The 23,801-nt window shown below is 39.8% G+C and overlaps 2 protein-coding genes across 11 annotated transcripts in view; one reads left to right on the top strand and one right to left on the bottom strand.

The window, feature by feature from the left end:
- The window catches only part of FBXL13 (F-box and leucine rich repeat protein 13), a 270,947-nt gene that overhangs the window by 118,838 nt on the left and 128,308 nt on the right, over positions 1-23,801 (bottom strand). For all 9 annotated transcript variants that reach the window (XM_050782737.1, XM_050782740.1, XM_050782739.1 and 6 more), the window contains one exon: positions 2,199-2,251. In XM_050782737.1, coding sequence (XP_050638694.1) covers positions 2,199-2,251 — 53 coding nt within the window. The remainder of the gene's footprint in view (positions 1-2,198; positions 2,252-23,801) is intronic.
- LRRC17 (leucine rich repeat containing 17) overlaps positions 1-23,801 on the top strand; it is a 40,626-nt gene that overhangs the window by 16,720 nt on the left and 105 nt on the right. The window contains exons 2-4 of one of the 2 annotated variants that reach the window (XM_050782769.1): positions 4,751-5,657; positions 10,281-10,436; positions 15,453-16,195. In XM_050782769.1, coding sequence (XP_050638726.1) covers positions 4,886-5,657; positions 10,281-10,436; positions 15,453-15,850 — 1,326 coding nt within the window. In that variant the 5' untranslated portion in view covers positions 4,751-4,885 and the 3' untranslated portion in view covers positions 15,851-16,195. Of the gene's footprint in view, positions 1-4,750; positions 5,658-10,280; positions 10,437-15,452; positions 16,196-23,801 lie in introns of those variants that run through there. The other variant, XM_050782770.1, reaches the window with a different exon arrangement.

Genomic DNA, 23,801 nt, shown 5'->3' with positions numbered 1-23,801 from the left:
TTAATTATATTAGAAATTAACTGTCAAAAAGTGAATAGAACTGCATAGGGCTGGGGGTTGAGAGAAAATGAAGGGTGACTGTTAATGGGCATGAGTTCTTTTAGGGGTGAGGGAAATGTTCTGAAGTTGGTTGTGGTGATGGTCACACAACTCTGTAAAAATACAAAACCATGAAATTGTACACTTTAAGTGGGTAAATTTAATCTCAATATAAATATAAATTTATTATATCTCAATAAAGCTGCTTTTTAAAGGTCAATAAAAAAAGAGAATGGGAAGACTCAGTAGAGTTGAAGAGTGTGTTAAAGAATGAACAGGTGTTAGCCAGGTTGGGATAGGGGTGGTGGGGAAGGAAGGGTAGTCATTTAGGCAGATGGAAAAACACGTTCAAGGACACAATGAAACAGCATGACATGAACAGGGAACTTCCAAGTGGTTCAGTATTGAAACAGAGTAAAAATGTGAAAGAAAAAACTAGAAAGATGAGGCTGTAAAAGTGAGGCTGAGAGGTAGCAGGAAGGGGCCAATTCATGCAGTCTTTTCACCAGCGAGGAGGGCTTGGCCTTCATGATGGAGCTGGTGCCCCGTGACTGGCATTCCACAGCCAGGCGTTTCCTCCTATTACCTCCTGTCTCCTTAGGGACTTGTTCCGTGAGTTGCTTCAGCTGACTCTCCATCATCCTCTATAAACCTGTTTCCATTTCCCTGTCCCTGTTTTCCTTCTACCACTCTCTAAGACACTTTTCTGGAAAGATCAGTTTATGCCTAATGCCTCACCTTCTCACCTCTTGTCCACTTCACAATTCATTGCAAGTAGATTTCTGCTCCAATATCCCAATGAAACTGTTGTAGCAAAAATTGGCAGTCCCTTCTGATTCTCAAATCTACAATGCATTGTTCAGTCCTTTTCTTACCTGTTCACTTTGGTTCTTTCTGAAACTCTTTACTCACTTTCACTGTGTGATACCTCTTCATTGTCAACCTACTTCTCTTACTATTCCTTCTGAATATCCTCTGTCTGCTCCTAAAAGTCAGCATTCTGTAAGGCTCAACTTTAAGTCTTCTCCTCTTCTCATACCTTCTAAATTCATCTTATTCACTCTTATGATGTTAATTATGACTTATACATAGATGTCAACCCAAGGTGGGATCTCAATTCTAGTCAATGTTGTCCATTGCCTACTTGGTATCTCCAGATGGTTGCATTCACTAAATATTATTGAATATGATATGCCAAAGTTTGTGCTGTTGTGCCATGACTACCACAAATAATAAGACACATCTCCTGCCCTTGGGGTCTCTTAGGCTAGTGGAAGAAGCTGAAACCCTACGGTTAAGGATACTTATCATAGGAACCTAGAGGAACAGCAGTGACCCCAGTCCTGGGAACCAGTGATGTCTTGGTAGAAGAGGTGGTAATAAGCCTTAAAGCCTGATAAAGAGGAAAGCACCACTTGGGGACAAAGGGAAAGGGCATTCTAAGCAAACAGCAAATGCACAACTGCAAGGAGCAACTTGGAGCATGCAGCAGAGGAAACTCAGTGGCTGTAGGCACTGCAAATTAGTGTGTACACAGAAACTGAAGCAAGTGAGGCTGGAAAGGGAGGCAGAGGCAAAACCACAGAGGGTCTTCAAGGTAGAGTAATATTAAGGGCATTGGCTTTATCCAGTTGTGTAGATGATGGGAGTGTGTATAGCTGATGAATGATGAGAGTGAAGTAGTTATATCCACCTTTTACAAAGAGTATAAAGTGCTCACAGAATGGAAGACAGGTTGGGGACAGAGGGAAAGACTGGAGACAGGAACCAGGAAGAAAGCAACTAGGGATACATATTCATTTCCATCTTCTTTGGTACAGCTGTTGATAGCCATGAAGATAAAATGAGCCTATCATGTCTACTGGGGCCCAATTTTTTTCTGTCTCATACACACATACCATTAAATATAAATACAGTTCACTTTGGGTAGTCATTGAAAAATTTCTACTTTCCAGAGGCTCCAACACTGAGCATACATCTACATGATTAACATTAGCATTGTACAGATGGAGTAAAATTTCTTGTCAATGTTTAACATAGTTTGCTGTTTTCCACATTGAATCCCAAATAAGCACACAAGCATCTATTCTGCATATTGGCACTCCAATGTAGCAAGTCAATCTATGTAAACAGCAGTAAAAATGGTTGCTTATACTCACTGTGAATGTTGGGCAGTCAGAGACATTCAGCTCTTGCAAGTTCCTACAGTGGCCTGAAGGAAATAAGTTATACATCACTAAACTACATATTGCAAATGTTTAAACAGAGTTTTTCTATCCTACATTGAATGCAGTGTATTCATTAGAAAACAAACAAAAACCTTGGCAAGTAACATGTTCTAAGTATATGGTTTCTTTTCCGAGAAAAATGACTTTTTTGGGCTTCAGAATTAAAATACATAGACATGTTTATTATTGTTTGAGGATTATAGGAGTAAGGGGAAAAGAGAAAAATACTACTGTGGGAAAAACACTATATACTCAGAGCTTTTAGCTTGAAAGCACTTGAAGAAAACCAATCTGGTTTTTTGTGCCTGCTTTTTTATTTTTTTGTTTTCATTTAACATTTTATTATGAAAATTTTCAAACATATACAAAAGTGGAAAGAATTGTACAATAAATAATCTATATAGCCACTGCTTGGATTCTATTTTTTACTGTATTTGCTTTATCATATATCCACCCACTCATTCATCTCTCTATACATCCCTTAATCATCTTATTTTTGTATGCATTTCAAAGTAAGTTGCAGACACTAGTATACTTACCCCAAATACTTCAACATGTATATCATAAATAATTCAGCATATATAATAATAAACAGAATAGTTGACATGATTTTGTTTAGGTCAGACTTATATAAAATTTATAATGAATTGTAAATAGACAAGTGGAAGGTCAGAAAGTCTAACTGACTAGCTCTGGGACCAGAGGCCAGTGCACAGCTTATAATCTCTCGGGGAAAATGAGACATGTATACAAACAGTTAGATGGCAAAGTGCTTCACAACCAGTGCCCTGCATCTCAGTGGACAGTAAGTAAAACTCCAAATCTGAGACAGAAGAGAAGCAGCTAGGGAGGCTACACAAACCAGTGACTGGGAGGAATGCTTGAAGCAAAGAAAAGGGAAGGCATTCTAGGTGGAGACCCCATGAAGCAGGAAAACTCCAGGCAAGAGGGCGATTCTGGTGTTCAAACTGTCACAACGAATAGAAAACACATTTGCTGCTCATAACCACACAGCCCCACGCTAGTAACAACAGACATGCTAGTAGTTATAAATCCATTTTGAACATTTCTTCCTTTGCCAAGAATGGACTGCATCCTAAGTGATATATGCAAACCAGAAATACTTTCAGAATTTTAAAAAGTGAAAACAATTGTTAAAAATCTGCACATCCTGGAAGTCCTCAATAATATTTAATAAGGAGAAAATAGATTTCCCAAGCAATATAAGTTTACAAAATAAATGTTCTTACAGAATACAGTAGTTATTCTGTTTGTTTGTTTCATTTTTTTGAGACAGAATCTCACTCTGTCACCCACACTAGAGTGCAAGTGGCACCATGTTGGCTCACTGCAGCCTCAACCTCCCAGGCTCAGGCGATCCTTCTACTTCAGCAACCCCCACTCCCATCCCCAAGTAGCTGACACTACAGGTGCATACCACCATGCCTGGCTAATTTTTGTATTTTTTGTAGAGACGGGGTTTCCCCATGCTGCTCAGACTGGTCTCCTGGGCTCAAGAGATCTGCCTGCCTCAGCCTCCCAAAGTGCTGGGATTGCAGGCATGAGCCACCGCACCCGGCCAGAATAGTTATTTGAGAGTAATTCATCAGTTCAACAAATACTTAACAAGGAAATATAGCAGTTAACAAAACAGACAAAAATATTTTCCCTTAAGGAGTTTACTTTCTAGTGGGGAGAGACTAACAGTAAACAAAAGAAGTTAAATACCGTATCTACTTTGACAGATGGTGATAAGTGCTATGGAGAAGAAATAAAACAAGAAAAGGGATTGGGAGCACCCAACAAGTGGGAGGAAGTGTGATTTAAAATAGGGCTGAACAGGAAGTTTTCACTGAAAAGGTAACATTTGAGCCAAGACGTGCAGGAGATAACAAGGACAGTGCCATTTACTCCAAGCATCTCTGGAGCCCACACCCAACATGGTTGGTGACTGGGAGACAGAAAAGGATAGGAGAAAAAAAAAAAAAAAAAAGCTCAGGAAGACAACCATTCAAGTCCTACCCTTGTGTGTGCATCTCAAGGCTATGTTCTTTTAAAAGAAGGAGAATTCTTTTAATTTCTTAAATCCGATGTGATGATGAACCACAGGCTTCAGTTTCAATCATGCTGAGTCCTAACATTTGTGACTACTTCCGCCGGGGTGGCCACTGTGAAGCATCTTTTGCACATGAGCCTATTTTATCCTCCCAACAATATTAGGAGGTACCCTTGGTCCCGTTTTACAGATGCTGAAGATGACCTGGGTTGATATACTTAAGCAGGTAAGAGAGCCTTGATTCAAACACAGGGCATAAACATTCAGCCTCTAACCCAGACAACTAAGAGGGGAAGAAGCTTTCTATGTCACTGTTCTGTGGAACTAGAAGGCCTTTGCCTTAAAAAGTCTGTTCTTATCTGTCAGTAATACAGTGCTTGCAATGGGCCTTAACTTTTAATATATATTTTTTTCTCTTTCAACCTAGGGACTCCACATACCCCAGCTGGGTCTCATTGTTCCAGAACTGCATTAGTTAAGATTACCCAAACTTGGATTTCAAAGGAATACTTTCATTGTTCCGTCTGTAACACGAAGTAATTGGGGCCAGCTGGATGTCAGGATGCGTGTGGTTACCATTGTAATCTTGCTCTGCTTTTGCAAAGCTGCTGAGCTGCGCAAAGCAAGCTCAAGCACTGTGAGAAGCCGAGTGAATCATGGCCGGGCGGGTGGAGGCCGGAGAGGCTCCAACCCAGTCAAACGCTATGCACCAAGCCTCCCGTGTGACGTGTACACATATCTCCATGAGAAATACTTAGATTGTCAAGAAAGAAAATTAGTTTATGTGCTGCCTGGTTGGCCTCAGGATTTGCTGCACATGCTGCTAGCAAGAAACAAGATCCGCATATTGAAGAACAACATGTTTTCCAAGTTTAAAAAGCTGAAAAGCCTGGATCTGCAGCAGAATGAGATCTCTAAAATTGAGAGTGAGGCGTTCTTTGGTTTAAACAAACTCACCACCCTCTTACTGCAGCACAACCAGATCAAAGTCTTGACGGAGGAAGTGTTCATTTATACACCTCTCTTGAGCTACCTGCGTCTTTATGACAACCCCTGGCACTGTACTTGTGAGATAGAAACGCTTATTTCAATGTTGCAGATTCCCAGGAACCGGAATTTGGGGAACTACGCCAAGTGTGAAAGTCCACAAGAACAAAAAAATAAAAAACTGCGGCAGATAAAATCTGAACAGTTGTGTAATGAAGAAGAAAAGGAACAATTGGACCCGAAACCCCAAGTGTCAGGGAGACCCCCAGTCATCAAGCCTGAGGTGGACTCGACTTTTTGCCACAATTACGTATTTCCCATACAAACACTGGACTGCAAAAGGAAAGGTTTGTACTTTTCTTACTTCTTCATTTTCATGAATAACTTGAAATGCTCTTTGAATCTTATAATCCTCCCTACACCCCACCATGTCTTGGAATTCTCGATGTCACTTCCACCAGAAACCTTTCCCCATTGGCAATGGAATTTACCCCAAGTTTTTTTGGGGTCCAGACTCAAGGCAGTTGGTAATTAAAGGACAATGACAAGAGGGAAGGAGGTATCCTCAGTAGGGCAGCCATTTGGGTTCTACTCATTTGCACATCGCAAGCTGTCACTGTAAGGAGTTCCTTTCATCTTAAATCCAATTTAACTTAGGTAGGTAAACCAAGGGGTATGAAAATAAGTACAAATGCCATCTATATAACCTGACTTACACTGATTAAAGTCGAAACATGGTGTGCATCTGTGAGAAGATAACCTCAAAGAGAAAACATCTGCAGAACAGGACTGTGAGAGCACTCTGAAACAGAGTGAAAGTGATGGCGCTTCTGTATTTCTTATCATTTAGTCCCAAGGTTTTAATAAATGCTCCTTTTTTTTTGAGATGGACTGTCGCTCTGTTGCCCGGGCTGGAGTGCAGTGGCACGATCTTGGCTCACTGCAACCTCCACCTCCCGGGTTCAGGCACTTCTCCTACCTCAGCCTCTCAAGTAGCTGATTTTAATAAATGCCTCTTAACGTCCTATATCTTAATTATTTCCAAATTACCCAGAATAAAACAATAAAAATTTAAAGAACTAAATTTAAAATATTTAACCTAACTATGAGACTAAGGAAATCTTTCTAGAATATTACCTACTTCCTGCAAATCATTACTGGGTTTTGCAACCGATGCAATCTTGTGCTAGTATTATGCAGGATTTGCACATGCAAGATAAAGTCATGAGCTAAGAAAACAGATGGGAGATTTCAGTAATGCTCTTGACATGTTAGTGAAGACTGATGTTCTCAAAGTGTGGTCTGGGAACTGCTAATCTACCCTACAATAACGAACCATATAACAATGTCTATATGTTTCATTTCTGGCATGGTTTAATAACTTATTTGTAATATTAAATTAAAGCCAGATGTCATTAAGTGAGGTTCATATACAGCATGGTATCATTTCTTCCATTTATTTTGGAAAATTTTGCTATGTTTTGTTTCTTTAAGGGCAAGAGAAAGGGAAAGTTCAGAGAGGAGGTCCTGGCTCCTCCCAAGAGAATGTTAGGCAGGAATTTATTAACATTGTCAGGCAACCTGAACCAGAAGTAAATTTGTCCACTTACCAGCAAAGTCATGCTCAAGCCTTGCCCCACCGCCCCACTCCCCCGCCCCCCACCCCAACTGTAAAGATGGCACCTGGTTAGATCCCACAGCAGCCATGTGGCACAGGGAGGTTTGCATACCAAGACACCCTGTGAACGGTATATAATTCAGTCCCATAGGAGAGCAGTTACATACAGCGTCATAACCTGGGACGTGCCATTCTAGGCTCTAGGTACCCACACACATGCTGTTTATAACTTTCAGGAAGACAGTAACATACCCATTTACAGATGAGGAAAATGAGGCTCAAAGAGGTTCAGTCACTTGACCATGGGTCTCACAGGTAAGTAGCAAAGCTAAGAAGTGAATCTTGGTCTACCTGAGTCAGAGCCTATGTGCGCTCTCCAGAATTAACATGAGCATATTCAAACAATCAGCTGCCTCAACAATGCAAGCATTAGGGAATTTCGAAGAGTAAGTAAATGTAGTTTTTCTGTAGCCAGAGTGGGTAGAATTTCCCGGATATTGTTATGCTGAGTCCTTAGTGCTTCATGCTGAAGAGCATGTTTATTAGAATTTCCTTTGTGGTGCTTAGATTGAAAACTGGAATTACATATTTTTAATACTAATACAAAGCTACTCTCCTAGATTTTAGTTAGAATACTTGATATTGCTGAGGATCTAACCTCAAGCTACAGTGAATTTGCACTTGTTGTATCAGGTGTAAATGAGAAAAGTAAATAGTATTAAGTTTATTAATTATCTGAGAAAAATACCATCTACACAAGATTTAAAACTTCTACAACGAGACTACACTGTGTTCTAAGAAGAGATAACATGTGAGGAAATATCTCTTTTTCACTGCTTTTATGCTCTTGGGCCATTCCCTCCCCCAATGAGCCTATTTCTGCTTTTGTGTTTTTTCCTTTTTTCCCATAATATTTTTATCTTGAAAAACATCAGCTTATAAAAATATAAGTACATTTTTATTGCTTTCTTTCTTCAACTTATTGTTGTCTAAACACAACCTTCCAGAAATGCCCCATAAATTCATACCCCCTGCTTTAAAAATACACATCATTTACTGAAACACAATATAAATAAGGTTTCATGACATATACACTTAGCATATATAATATTGGGTCATCAAAGAACAACTTAAGTTTCTCCAAGTGTTAATGACTACGTAATTCAGAGCCTATTATTTTAGATTATAAGACGAAGGGTAGGCCAGGTGCGGTGGCTCATGCCTGTAATCCCAGCACTTGGGGAGGCTGAGACAGGCGGGTCACTTGAGGTCAGGAGTTCGAAACCAGCCTGGCCAACAAGTTGAAACCCCATCTCTACTAAAAATACAAAACAAACAAACAAACAAAAAATAGCCAGACATTGTGGCGGGCACCTGTAATCCCAGCTACTTGGGAGGCTGGGGCCTGAGAATCGCTTGAACTCGGGAGGCAGAGGTTGCAGTGAGTTGAGATTACACCACCGCACTCCAGCCTGGGTGACAGAGCAAGCCTCTGTCTCAAAGGAAAAAAAAAAAAAAAATGAAGGGTAGCTTTGTCTTTTAATACTATCAATACAAATGGTTTTCACTATGGTTTATATAAATCTAGTGATTCATTTCATGATTTTTTGTTATATTGCTGATTTCCATAAATTCAAAGGGAAAAGTCTTGTTTATTAAATTCCCTTTGGTAGTGGCTGCCACAGAGCCATGTGCCTTAGATTGATGATGATAACTGGACTGCAACCTTTGAAAGTGAAAATACACAGAAGTTAAAAATCATGGCTAGAATTCAAGTGTGACAACCTGAGGTTCTGTACAAGTATACCACATACACATGGTCACAAATAGAGAACCTGCATACAGATTCCCCAACTCGGAGTTGAGCCTTGCCCAGCTGACTTGTAATGAGTCAGATGGTGTGTGTAGGGGACCTAATATGTGCCAGTTCAACCACACAGACCTCAATAATCACTATGTATTTTTCCCTTAAATATCTAATGGCAAGAAAAAGAAATCATAGCTTTATTCACTGAGAAACAGGTACTTTGCCAAGAAATCCTAGTTTTTCAAAGGGAATAAATGTGAGACTAATTGAAAGGCATATTTATGCCATATTGAGGTAAATGGATTTGCCAAGAATATGTGAAAGTCGGAGTTTTTAAACTGCTGTTACTTTCACATTGACCAGAATAGTTTACCATTTTTAAGGAGTTATTTTCCTTCTAACATCAGATGGGGGAGAGTCACGCAGGTACATTACCCTTAGCTGCCTCCCAAGTTAAGGGCACAATTTTACTACAGCTTGAACAATAGTTAAGAATTTTGTATATGCAATAAACAGGGCCATTTATGTCTCTTTTCTTACTATTACAAGCTTTCAGAGTACTTCTGAGGTGGCTGACAATCAAGAGAGCCTGCTAAATGAGGAAACTACCTGGAGAAATTTCCTAATTTCCTCCTCAAAATCAACAAGGTTTGGCTGGAGGAGGAGCAAGCTTGTAAGGGGTAATAATCAAGTAAATATGGTATTTGTTGAGGCATTTACCAAGAATTTGGGGTAGCAGTATATATGAAATGTGCATACTGCATAGTACCTGAACTAGAAATAAGGGAATTGATCAAATTCTCCTTCTGGTCTGGGGAAATGTATATTTATATACTCTTCATCAAAAGCAAACACTGTGTATCAGTATTTGCAATTCTCATTCAAGTTCTAAGGTAAAAGAAGTAAAGAATTTTTCTATTCATCAACACAGCAGATGAGATTTTCCTGTGTTTTTCTAAGCCACACTAGGAAAGCCTTTGCTTTGCATTTCCTGGTATTACTTGTGGATGCTATTTTTACCCTGGACTGCTGCTGACAATCCCAAAATGGATTCTGCAGTTTATATTCTTTTTCCAGCACCCACAGATCTGCCACATTGCCTAGGCCGAGTGTCAGAGTGTTCTCATAAACATTTTTTTCTACCCATTTATTTGTGGTTAACCCACTTTAGCTTGCCCTACAATGGTTGCTCTGTCATCCACCCTCATGTCCAGCCCAGCAGATGTGGGTTCAGTAAGCAAGTCCTGATAAACAGGCTGCTTTCTAGAACCTAGGAGGTGCTGACTCTGGTGACAAGGATGACCTACAGGTCTTAATGGCTTTATAGGGCCTTAGTGAGGACTCTGGCTTTCATCACAATGAGATGGGAAGTCACTGGAAGATTTAGCACATGCTAAGGCTTGTTTCATACCAACTTTCTTTGGCTTTAGATATTCCTTACCCCTTTTCTTTAAGAGCTGATTCTTCAATCACACAGATATAATGGTGACCGAGAAAATGGGGGCAAAAAGAGCATAATAACCTAAATATTATTAAATTTTCCAGAGTTGAAAAAAGTGCCAAACAACATCCCTCCAGATATTGTTAAACTTGACTTATCATACAATAAAATCAACCAACTTCGACCCAAGGAATTTGAAGATGTTCATGAGCTGAAGAAATTAAACCTCAGCAGCAATGGCATTGAATTCATCGATCCCAGTAAGTTCCCCTGTATAGCCCCTTCAATGGGTGGCAAGTGTTCTGTGATTTTTTTTTTCCTATGGCAACACTTATATACAGTAAATTTAGTTTAAAAATAACTGAACTAAACTAAATAATAAAATACCAGTTTTAATTAAACATGACACTTATATTAGGAGTTGTTTGGCACTCAGAGAAATACTTGCCAAACTGCTGCTTTATGAAGTATGTAATACCACATATTACTACCATTTATAGTTAGCCCAAATAGTGTGTTATAGAATAGATTTTTAAAGTAATATATGGCAAATGGTCAGTAGTGTGCTAAAATGTAGTGATTTTTTTTTTTTTTTGAGATGGAGTCTCACTTTTGTTGCCCAGGCCAGAGTGCAATGGTGTGATCTCAGCTCACTGCAACCTCTGCCTCCTGGGTTCAAGCAATTCTCCTGCCTCAGCCTCCCAAGTAGCTGGGATTACTTACAGGCATGTGCCCACCGTGCCTAGCTAATTCTGTATTTTTAGTAAAGATGGGGTTTCATCATGTTGGTCAGGCCGGTCTCGAACTCCTGACCTCAGGTGATCTGCCCACCCTGGCTTCTCAAAGTGCTGGGATTACAGGCATGAGCCACCGCACCTGGCCAAATGTAGTGATTTTTATTTATTTATTTTTTTTTGAAAAGAAGTCTCTCTCTGTCGCCCAGGCTGGAGTGCAATGGTGCAATCTAGGCTCACTGCAAGCTCCGCCTCCCGGCTTCATTCTCCTGCCTCAGCCTCCCAAGTAGCTGGGACTACAGGCACCCACCACCATGACCAGCTAATTTTTTTGGATTTTTAGTAGAGACGGGGTTTCACTGTGTTAGCCAGGATGGTCTCGATCTCCTGACCTCGTGATCTGCCTGCCTCGGCCTCCCGAAGTGCTAGGATTACAGGCGTGAGCCACCATGCCCGGACTAAATGTAGTGATTTTTAAAGGGAAATTCAAATTTGGAATTTTCTTTGCTATTCATTAAGCCCCATCTTGTTTAGAATAAATTAGAAACAAACTTCTAAGCACTAAGCTCATAAATTAGGATAAAATATGCTCAAACCAGAGCCAGACATATTATATCTAGTTCTAGATCAAGACCAATTCTCTTTCCCGTCCTTCAAATCTCTTCTCCATTTGCTAAGCAAAGCCACTGGCGAAAATGAGCTTGGTAAATTAAGTAAACACATCGGATTTGGAAAGAACTGAGAATTACTGCAATATTGACCAGATTTATAACATATATCACACAAGTGCTTTCACTAGGCTACTTCAATTTGAAAAGTTCTAACCATGAAAATGATTATTAAAATTATTAATAATGTAATGTAATGTTATAAACATTTTGAGTACAATTGTTTTCCCTGCTTTTCTTTGTGATAATCTAATAGCATTAATAGATCATTAGAATTTTTTTTTTTTTATTTTTATTTTATTTTTTTATTTTTTTTTGAGACGGAGTCTCGCTCTGTCACCCAGGCTGGAGTGCAGTGGCCGGATCTCAGCTCACTGCAAGCTCCTCCTCTCGGGTTCACGCCATTCTCCTGCCTCAGCCTCCCGAGTAGCTGGGACTACAGGCACCCGCCACTTCGCCCGGCTAGTTTTCTGTATTTTTTAGTAGAGACGGGGTTTCACCATATTAGCCAGGATGGTCTCGATCTCCTGACCTCATGATCCGCCCATCTCGGCCTCCCAAAGTGCTGGGATTACAGGCTTGAGCCACCGCGCCCGGCCAGATCATTAGAATTTTAACACAATAAAAGTGAAAAATTAGAATGAACATTCTGGAGCCACAAGGGCATATTTTAGAATTAACATCTTTTTAAAAATTAGAAAATCATAATTTTTTAAAATTTCCCAAGGGACAGCAGTATGCTACACTTACACCTTAGCCTGTTACAGATGATGCTAACTTGGGAGTATGTTTGAACTGTGAAGTCAAAAGCAATTTTCATTTCTCAGTAAATGAGAATACTACAGACACCCTTCCCCCAAATGAAGTAAGCATTATATTAGTGTGCAAGTCAGTCACTGGTAGCCAGTGCTGTGTCCACAAAGCCAGGGCACAGGGTAAAGAATCTGGAAGTGGAGACGCTTTCTTGCAAGAAAAACTCATTTCGACCCCCTATGATTCCATCTCCAACCTGACCAATCACCACTCCCCACTTCCCAAGCACCCACCTAGCAAATTATCTTTAAAAACTCTGATGCCCGAATGCTCGGGGAGACTGATTTGAGTAATAATAAAACTCTGGTCTCCCACACAGCCAGCTCTGCGTGAATTACTCTTTCTCCACTGCAATTCCCGTCTTGATAAATCGACTCTGTCTAGGCAGCGGGCAAGGTGATCCCATTGGGTGGTTACAAACTAAAGAATCGCAGGACAAACAAAAGCTATTCCAAAGGTCCTTGGGCAAGTGTCTGATTTCCTTCTGCTGTCATCTACAAGCAAAGCCGTAGTTTACCAACTATCAATGCAAACCAAGTTTTAAAGCTGTCTCAAAAAAAAAAAAAAAGAGAGAGATTATAATAGTTATATGTCCTAAGTTAAATGTATTAAAGTAATGAGTAACAGTTACAACAAAACTAGTATATAAATAAAACTTGAGAAAAATGACAAGACAATGCAAAGAGATAGATAATAGTGCAAAATGGACTTGCCTTGCTTCTACTGATGTTTTTCACATGTTTTCCATAACTGATACTTTTCATCAGTTGTGGAATTGCCGTAATTGCAGGGATTCCTTTTCTGTCCTTAGGATCCCCTGAAGGTCTTTTAATCTTGTTCACCAAATGTGTGCTCCTTGCTGACACAAAATGGTCTCTATCATCAGTGGTGGTACTCTCTTTTCCCTCTTTGTTCAATTCAATCTCAGGAACATATTTTCTACATTAATAAATATTTATTAAGCACCTACCAAATGCCAAGCACTTTCCTGGAACAAAAAGTTCTTTTGAAACAAAAAAGTATCTCAGCAGTTAAGGCAAAATAACCTAAAGAAGTTTTAAAATGAAAGGTCTCCTATATTTCAGGGTCTTTGGGATGAAACCCTACAAGTAGCCTTACTTGAATGATTTTTGCTGGTAAGTATACAAATGCAGTGGGAGTCGCTAGACTTTAAAAGACGTGAATATCATACAAAATGCCAGATATTGTTGTGGAAAAGAGAAAGAAGATACCCTACTAGGGGGTTTTTACCTCCTTTAAGAAACAGACGAAAACTAGTTTTCCCAAGTGCCTGAATATATATGGTTTAAGTAACAATATGCACTTTCAAAATAAAATGTAGGAATGTTTACATATGCTTTTAATCTCAAAGTCTAATGTCTTGAGAAAAGTAAATCTGTGAGATCACTCACTCACAGAATTTTAGCAAATAGAAAAATATCCAGTATCTTCAGAACACAAGGGCTGATCTTTTGTCCCCTACCCCCAAGACATTGCTTGGTACCAAAATAGAAAGTTATTTTTTTAAGGGGGAATTATGGGTTTTTTCTGAGAACAGATAATATGAAAATAGTTAATAGTAATGGTATGATCACATATTTTCCTAATTCAAAATAAGGACGCTATGCTCTACAAGGGTATTTTAAAACAATAATGAGATAATGTTTGAAATAGAAACAAAATATTTGTATTTCTGGAGTATCTGGCTGGTCCATATCAACTGGAATACAGATGACCCAAGTGTAGACTTCTTTGCTCTTAGAGGGGGAAAAAAGCTTTTTGTTGTTTTATTTTCAGTTATATTTTGTATTGGTTTTAATTATCCAACCTCCAGCAAAATTAAATACATATGGATTCAAAGCTGATAGCTACCTAGTTTGCAAAAATACAACCAGATGTTTTCAAAATGTTGGAAAAAATTGTTTGTTTTGGGATTCTACAGGAATAGAACCCTTCCCCCAACACTGGGAAAAGTTTGTTTTCTAGGCATTTTCAGGGTTACTGATATCCCAGGGAACTGTCAAATCACCACCCAGCACATTTTTCATTTTTATCTGCACTTGTCTTACATGTGAAATATTTTCTTAATTCATTTCTCTTTTTTGTAGCATCTTTTTTCCCCAAGTATCAAAAAATAAAAATAAAAAATACATGAGCCCAAAATACATTTTTAAAAGCTAACTTAAAACTGAATATTGTATTCTAGTAAAACTAATCAAGGGAAAAGCTTTGAGTAACAATATATTTCACAATTTTGCAGTCAGACACGTTTACAATGGAGAAATATAATTAAAAACAAAACCTTCCTTCAATCCAGAAACTCTCTCCATAAAGGTGGTAATGAAAGAAAACACTTTCATTATTGACTAAGCATTAAACTAGAATGTGATGCATATCACAGGCAATCCACTAAGAGACTGCAAAGACTCTTGCCCCTATGGAATCAGGCAGATACCACCCATTACAGGAATCTCGCGCCTATGTAGCCAAGCAGATACCACCCATTACATACACGTTTTCAGGACAAACAATAATGAGTCTGTAAGGAAGATTTGACAACACCTTTTGTCACACAAAATTCATCCTAACTTTACCTGATAAATGGGGTGACCATCTGTGTTAGCTTATTGGCCTTATTCAGAGAAAAATAAATTTCTGTCTGCATGACAGGAGGTAGTTTTGCAACCAGAAGCAAGTTCTCGCCAAAGTTAGGACCCCACCCTCCCACCAGAGCTGGGAGATGGCGGTACCATCTTCCTTGATGTTTACATTTCAAAGAGATAGCTCCCAGGTCCTTGAAAAAGGCATTCTTGCATCATAAAGGTGACAAAAAGCCTATCTGGTCTTCAAAAGGATTTAAAGACATTTCAAAGGGAGGAGAAAGTACTTACAGTTAAAAGTTTTCTAGAGTAAAAGCTCTGGGAAGAAGAAGGGAAGAGAAATCTCTTTATTTTCAAAGGGGAAAATTAAGCCTCTTTTTAAAACTTGTATTTGTCCTTTTGCTATACCATACAGTGATTAACTCAATTACTCAGGCTCAATAAATATTTTCTGTTTCCAGCTGCTTTTTTAGGGCTCACACATTTAGAAGAATTAGATTTATCAAACAACAGTCTGCAAAACTTTGACTATGGTGTATTAGAAGACTTGTATTTTTTGAAACTCTTGTGGCTCAGAGATAACCCTTGGAGATGTGACTACAACATTCACTACCTCTACTACTGGTTAAAGCACCACTACAATGTCCATTTTAATGGCCTGGAATGCAAAACGCCTGAAGAATACAAAGGGTGGTCTGTGGGAAAATATATTAGAAGTTACTATGAAGAATGCCCCAAAGACAAGTTACCAGCATATCCTGAGTCATTTGACCAGGACACAGAAGATGATGAATGGGAAAAAAAACATAGAGATCACACCGCAAAGAAGCAAAGCGTAATAATTACTATAGTGGGATAAGGTAGAAATTGTTCTCATTGCAATTAGTTTTGTATTTTCTATACTGGTGTTAGAAAACATATGTTTACATTTTGATTAACTGTGTTGCCTATTTATGCAGGGTAATCCAGCTAAAGGAAGCTTTCTTTAATTATGCTAAGTATTATTGTGACTATTATAGTAATCAAGGGAATTGTCATCATGTTTGCCTGTCCATTTGTGGAACAGCATCTGGTGATATGCAATTCCACACTGGTAACCTGCAGCAGCTGGGTCCTAATGATGGCATTAAACTTTCATAATGTCCTGTATAAATGTTTTTACTGCTTTTTGAAAATAAAGAAAAAAAAACTTGGTTCATTTTTACATGCCTTTCAATAGCTGTTTGTGCATAGCTATGTAGCAGGATGAGCCACAGACAAAACTCCTCAGACACCAAGTTAAAGAAGGAAGGGGTTTATTCGGCCAGGGGCATCAGCAAGACTCCTGTCTCAAGAGCCAAGCTCCCCAAGTGAGCAATTCCTGTCCCTTTTAAGGGCTTATAACTCTAAGGGGGTGCGTGTGAGAGGACTGTGATTGACTGAGCAAGCAGGGGGTACACGACTGGGGGCTCCATACACCAGTAATTAGATCGGAACAAAACAAGATAGGGATTTTCACAGTGCATTTCTATACAATGTCTGTAATCTATAGATAACATAACTGATTAGGTCAGGGGTCGATCTTTAACTACCAGGCCCAGGGTGCAGCGCCAGGCTGTCTGCCTGTGGATTTCATTTCTGCCTTTTAGTTTTTACTTCTTTCTTTGGAGGCAGAAACTGGGTATAAGATGATATGAGGGGTGGTCTCCTTCCTTATTCCCCCCTTTTGAGACTTTCACTCATTTTATTAGTGGGAGTTCTCACTTTCATTTTCACTACCCATGTCTTCTTGCAAGACAGATCAATAGTGATTCACATAGTACACTTGTGCTGAAGCATTTTGGTGAACTAAGGTAGCAATGAAGCTTTTTATCATTTGAAGAAGTACAGGTAGCAAACAAGGGAGCAGTAGGCAGGTTCCTATTATTATTATAACTCCTATTATAAGAGTTTTAAATCCTCCTAGCGCTGGGAACCATTTTCCAAACATGGCCCCAGGATCAAATTCATGCCACACTTGCACGGGCACATGTGCCAGTTTTGTCATATCTCTAACTATGTCTTCAACTACTTGCCCTCGATTATCTATATGTAGGCAGCAATTAGTAAGGTTAAATGTCCTACAGACCTCTCCTTCAGCTGCTAGCAAGTAGTCAAGAGCTAATCTATTTTGATAGATAGCATTTTTCATCGAGTTTCTTGCCAGGACAGAATAGTCAAGGCTCTGCCAGTTTTATTAGTGATTATTTTTAATACAGCTTATAACCGTATGATTCAGTTGATCATGTAAATGGGGGTCTGGTATCCCCATGAGCCGTCTTGTGCCTAAGTAGCAGGCCCAAAATATTGTATGATTCTCTCAGAGGGTCACTTATTATTTTTTCAATTTCCTATAGCTATGCTTCTCTTTTTGCGGGGAGCATAGACAGGGAAGCCCAGGAGTTTGCCTGTTTTTATGGGCAGTAGGAAGAACGATGGTTTAATAGTGCCAATAACACAACTACTTGTCCGCTGGTCAGGCAGCTTAGCATAGACTCTATGTCCACATATCCAGCATAGCCCATTGGGGGCCGTCCAGTCCTGGGATTCTGGGTGGGCCTAAACGGTCTGCAACTATGGAAATTTACTGAATGGATTTTTCTCTGTGTGGTTTGAACTCCACCATGTAGTCTTTCTACAGGAAGGGTGAAGTCCTTCTCCACTCTTGCTATACAGTATTGTCTAATGATTGAGGCTTTTAGGACCTAGAAGTGATCAGGGTGATTCTTTTGGGCCAGAAAATTCATCAGGAACTGGGTCCGTAGGTTCTAATTCTTGGGCTTCCTATCTCCTATTACAGTCCCTCCACTTATATAACATGAAGTGACATTCAGAGACTGGGCTACGTGCTCGGCTAATTGCAAAAACAAATTTCTTGTTTTTCATGGAATTTCTGGTACTGGCACTTTTAGTTTATCATAAAAGCTTTGAAATACTGGCTCAGGAGAGTGTTTATAAACTTTTATTCAAACCACGATATTTACTCGAGGATCCAGTCCAGCCCCATTGATTGCTAAGGTCACACGGTCCTCTTTTTTCCAGTGAGGATCTAGGGGATTGGTTATTACTAGCTCTAAGGGGTTACATTGTCCCTTAATATAGGAAGGGCCATTTTTTCCTTTCTGAAGGTGGACTGGATCCTTTTCATTTTTTTATCCAAGTGGCCTAAATGACACAAGACCAGTATTTACATTTATTTCCACATAGTCCTAATTTATGACAGATGTACTTATTTTCTATCAGATAGCCTCTTTTCTAATTAAGAAAACTACACCTTATTTCTAACTTATTACTATTAATGACAGCACAGGCATCAAATTTTAAGGTGACTTGTTTGGGCACCCTTTTTCTTTTTCTGTTTTGGCTAACGCTTTACTCGTATCGCTTATGAGCCCCTACCAGTCTTCAGTTCTTAATCTTATTTTAAAAACTGTGGTCATGGGAGGCTCAGATGGGTCATAATACACATCAGGTTGGTCATTTCCTGGGCTACATACCTTGTATAGAATAACATTATACAAACAAGTTCTTTTTAGAGTTCCAGTACACTTATAATAACCATAAACTAATAGGACCGTAGCAACCTTTTGTCCTACTTGATGTATACACTGGGAACAGCTCTCAGTCTGAGGAAGGTCAGTTGAAATCCTTACTGTACAAGTCCAAACTTTAAGGAAAATGAGTCCCACGATGAATTTCCTCATGCTTCAGCTGTGCATGGACCAGTCGGTTTCCGGGTGTGACTGGGGTAGGGCTTGTCGTCTTCTTCAGAGTTACATTGCAGGGGTTGGCGAAGCTGCTCCCATCCACGTACTGCTCACAGTCTACTGATGTTTAAGGAGGTCTCGGAGGTTGGGCCTGCTAGAATAAACTGAGTCTAACACCTCTACACAGTTATGTTCAACTGGGCTCTCTGATACCGGGAGCAAAGTGGTAGGGTTTAGGGTGTTGCAAACTTCAATGGTTATGTGGGGATTTTCACATAGCACGCTTTGGTGCTTGGTTAATCTAGCATTTGTTAACCAATGATGTCCTTTGGTATTTATTAAAGTTACCACAGCATGGGGGGTCTTTATATTCAGGTTTTGCCTAAGGGTTAGTTTATCTGCTTCTTGTGCTAACAGGGCCGTTGCTGCTAGGGCCCTTAGACCAGGGCGCCAGACTTTGGAAACCCCGTCTAGTTGTTTTGAGAGATAGGCCACTGGCCTTGGCCAGGACCCCACATTCTGGGTTAAAAGTCCAACTGCCATTTTTTCCCTTTCTGACATATAGAGTGTAAAGAGTTTTGTTAGGTCAGGCAGCCTCAGGGCTGGGGCCGACATGAGTTTTTCTTTTAACGCATGAAAAGCTCGTTGCTGTTGGTTGTAATAGATGTAGTTTATCTAATCTACATTTTTACTAACTGTCACCCACCAAAATATTGACTCAAATCCTGCAGCTATTTGATTTTAAGCTTTAAATTGATCTGGTATTCCTAGTGGGACTCCAATTGCGTCTAAATAGACATGAGAGTCGGAAAACCCATAAGGGACTTCTCTCACTTTACGATGTCTTATTTTTTTCCCTTCTGGTTGATGAAATGCCAGGGTGAAAGGGATAGCCAACTGTACTAAAGTACAAGTACCACTCCAGTTATTCAGCAGAGTGCCTGTAAAGGTCCACCACCATACCACCACACATCCGCTCAGGGATGAACAAAGGCTGACTGATTGATAAGCTCCTGAAAATTCTTAAGCTCACTGCATCCTTTCAGGTCTCCAAAGAAGGCTAAGTTTCCTCCCTGTCGTGAGAGACATGAAGTGAACGTAGTGTTGGGAGACAGAGGCTGGATGGCCCTCGGGGGCTGACCCGCAGGGTGCCAGACTTTGGGATGTAACAGAGAGACCTTGGCACGACTTATTACTCCAGGCTGTAGAATCCGGGAAAAGAGCTACTATGCAGCCCACACCTGGTCGACTGGAGGACCACCTTAGCGGAAAGGGGACAATCTGGGCCTCTGGCCTGCCATGTGCACATGCATAACAATTGCTTTTGTTTAACATGCAGATGGAATATTTGATACATTTTAACCAGGCATCTGCATCTTGGTATCCTGTCTTAATTGCTAAAGTTTGTTTTAAGACTTTAACTTCTATGCTCCTCTAGTAAAATGAATGTATGGTTTTAGGAAATAACAAAAACTGGTTGGGGCAGTCCATCCTTGCTCTTTAGTGGTCCACAAAACGTTGGACCAACTATGGCATGAAAGCTCTATATCAGGGGGCAAGACTCCTGGTTGGCACTGGGGTCTTTATTGAAATCTCCCCAGATTAAATAGTCCTTGTTTACTAATGCCCAGTCTGAGGACAGCAGGAGGGACAGAAGTACTTTTCTGAAGTAGACAGCTGTCTTTGACTTGGCAAGTCCCCACAAGGTGTAACAAGGCAAGCATTAAATGCAATAGTTTGAGGAAAAATCAACTTGGTTATGTTAATAACCAGATGGTCAGCAATAGAACGAGGAAAGAAGAAAAAGTGATAGAATAGATGAAAAGAGTTAAATTTTTCTTAGCTTTAGTTTGGTAGGGTTTTCCCCTGGGACTATGGCCCACAACTCTGGAGGAGGTGGTGCTTTCTTGACTCGGGTGTGATGAATCCATCCTCCTTTTTTTTTTTTTTTTTGCTGTACGAACAGCAGTCTTGGTGATTAGCAGCACAAGGTAGGGTCCTTCCCAGGCTGGCTCGAGTTTTTCTTCTTTCCACCTTTCAATGAGAACGTGATCTTCAGGCTGGTGCTGGTTTACCGGAAATTCTAGGGGTGGTACATGTGCTAAAAGACTTTTAGTTTTTTGCTTTTTTTTTTTTGCGAGAAAAGAAAGTGGAAGATAAACTAAGTATATAATTTTTAAGAAACTGACCTTTTGTTTTAAATGTGGGGACCTTGGCAGTGGACTTTATACTCCTTAGTGCCTTTTTAGTGAGAAATTTCCTTTAGCACCTATTTTTATTAGTTTTTAAACCAAAGAAAGCCAAATACCATTTTACATCTAACAATGCTTCTCGTATGATTTTTATACCAGATAAGCTAAATTTTATCTTTATATTAGTGTGTTATTAATGTTAAACCTAATTTTAATAAAATCTTGCAGACATATTTATCTAATTTTTAATGTTTGACCATAAGGTAAGATTTCATAGACTCTTTTTAACCTTCTATAATTTTTGCTAAAGAGCAGGTTGGTGCTTTAAGAAAAACCTGTTATGCTTTTACTTTAATGTCCAGTTCACAGAAAAACTGGGTGATATTTCTTTAACTTTAGCTAATGTTTACACACAGAATTTTCTTTACAATTAATGTTTTAAAACTTGCTTAAACCTTCAAAACAATAATTTTTTAAAACTTTTTAATGTAGGTAAAAATGTACATTCTTATGCCTCTTTATAATCCTTTTACCAAAAGTATATTTTACTTTTCTTATACACCTTGCACATAAACTGTTTTTTTTTTTTCCCAATAGTTTTACATTCAGGAGGCCTAGTTACTTTTAAATTATACAACATTTTTTTCATACATTTTTTAAACACACTTTGTTTATAACCTTTTTTTTTCTTTCATGACTTTTACAGGCAATTTTTCGACGTGCCTCAACTTTCTGACTTATTACAAATATTTCTTTTTTTAAACAACTAGTTAATTTATTTCAGGACAAAAATTTACCATGTAATACTCTTTCTATATAAATTCCGCCCCCCTCCTTTTTTTTTCCTTTTTTTTTTTTTTTTTTTCCTTAGGTTACTTCTGAACTGGTGAGGTGTGCTCACAATGAGGTTTCCTCTAAAAGTTATTTATTTATTTTTACCTTTTTTTTTTGTTAGCAAAGCAGTTGCCGCTACAGATTGAATGCATTTGGGCCATCCGTGGGTTTTTGGGTAAAAGATTTTTGATAGGAAGGTCTCAGTGCTTTCGGATAGAATACGCCCTTGTTTACACTGACAACAAAGTGGTACTGGAGTTTTATAGGGTTACAAGAATACCTTCAATTATCAATTATAGGTTTTAAATTTACCTTGGCTTTTAAAGAAATAGGGTACACTTTTTTTCCTTCTCTCTCTTTCTCTCTTTGACTTTGTCTCTGATTTTCCTTTTGCCTCTGTCTCTTCTCTCTCTCTGCCTCTCTCTTTCTCTGTCTCTCTCTCTTCTCTCTCTCTCCTTGACTCACTCTTTGTCTGTTTCTTCCTCTCTGTCTCTTCCTCTCTCTTTGCCTCTTGTCCTCTCTGTATCTTTCCTTTCTCTCTCTCTGCTGGTCTTTCCTTGCCTCTGCCTGCAGCTTATGCTGCTGTTCTCTCAACCACTGTGTGTTGGGGGTGGGGGGTCTAAAACCAGCTGGTCTGGGTTCCCTGGCTTACAGGTTACCTTGTGCCATACCTTTGAAACAAGGGGCCTGTCCAGGCTTCCTTCTAATGGCCAACCTACCTCTAATGCTGGTCAGTCTATCTTACACAAAGTTTTAAGTTTTCCTGGTGTCATAGTACTACATAGTCTCCCTTAAATCCTTTTTTTGAAATTTTTCAACATAGTTCCTAGCAGGGTGGGCTTACTTGTGCCTAACCTATGCTTCTTTGAGACAAAACACCACGCTCACACCACACGCACACCACAAAACAAAGAACGGGTAAAAAGGGCACACACACAGTTTGGCAGTTTGCACCAAACCAAAATCAAAACCAAAATCAGAGTATCCAGAAATCCAAGCCAGGTCAAAACCAAAACCAAAGTATCAAGCAATCCAAGTCAAGTCAAAAACAAAAACCAAAGTGCCCAGTATAGGCACACCGTGGGTGATCAGGCTACGCTTCCACTCAAATGGAGTAGGCAAGTTCCCAAGACCAATCCTGTCAAGCAATTCAAACCAAGTCAAAACCAAAACCAAAACCAAAGTGCCCTGGGTGATCAGGCCACGCTTCCACTCAAACGGAGTGGGCAAGTTTCAAAGACTAGTCTTACCAAGTTTTAGATGTCCAGACTCCAAGTGCTCATTCCTTCCCGGCGTTCAGCCACTGTGTTGATCCTCCACCAGGGCCTGCCACACACTGTTCTGGCAAGGCGTCCCACCAGGGAAAATGCCTACCTGGGAGCGCTCTCAGGATCGCATAGCTCGGGCTGGTCAGAGTCCCCCGCAGGGATGTTCCACAGGGCAGGTTTAAGCCGCCTAATGAGCTGCCTCAACCATCCGCCATTCACCTTGCTTCCTGGTCAGGGAACCAAGAAATGTAGCAGGACGAGCCACAGACAAAACTCCTCAGACACCGAGTTAAAGAGGAAGGGGTTTATTCGGCCAGGGGCATCAGCAAGACTCCTGTCTCAAGAGCCGAGCTCCCCAAGTGAGCAATTTCTGTCCCTTTTAAGGGCTTATAACTCTAAGGGGGTGCATGTGAGAGGGTCACAATTGATTGAGCAAGCAGGGGGTACATGACTGGGGGCTGCATGCACTGGTAATTAGATCGGAACAAAACAAGATAGGGATTTTCACAGTGCATTTCTATACAATGTCTGTAATCTATAGATAACATAACTGATTAGGTCAGGGGTCGATCTTTAACTACCAGGCCCAGGGTGCAGCGCCAGGCTGTCTGCCTGTGCATTTCATTTCTGCCTTTTATTTTTTACTTCTTTCTTTGGAGGCAGAAATTGGGCATAAGATGATATGAGGAGTGGTCTCCTCCCTTACCTAAAGATGATCAAAATGATTTTATACAAATGCTGCTATAATAAAATGTCATTCCCCACCCCTCTACTTTTTTTCAGTAAGTCAT

Source organism: Macaca thibetana, chromosome 3, assembly GCF_024542745.1.
Source record: "Macaca thibetana thibetana isolate TM-01 chromosome 3, ASM2454274v1, whole genome shotgun sequence".
In the NCBI taxonomy this organism is placed as follows: Eukaryota; Metazoa; Chordata; class Mammalia; order Primates; family Cercopithecidae; genus Macaca; species Macaca thibetana.
The sequence above is the reverse complement of the archived record's forward strand: the minus strand, read 5'-3'. Positions and strand labels throughout refer to the sequence as shown.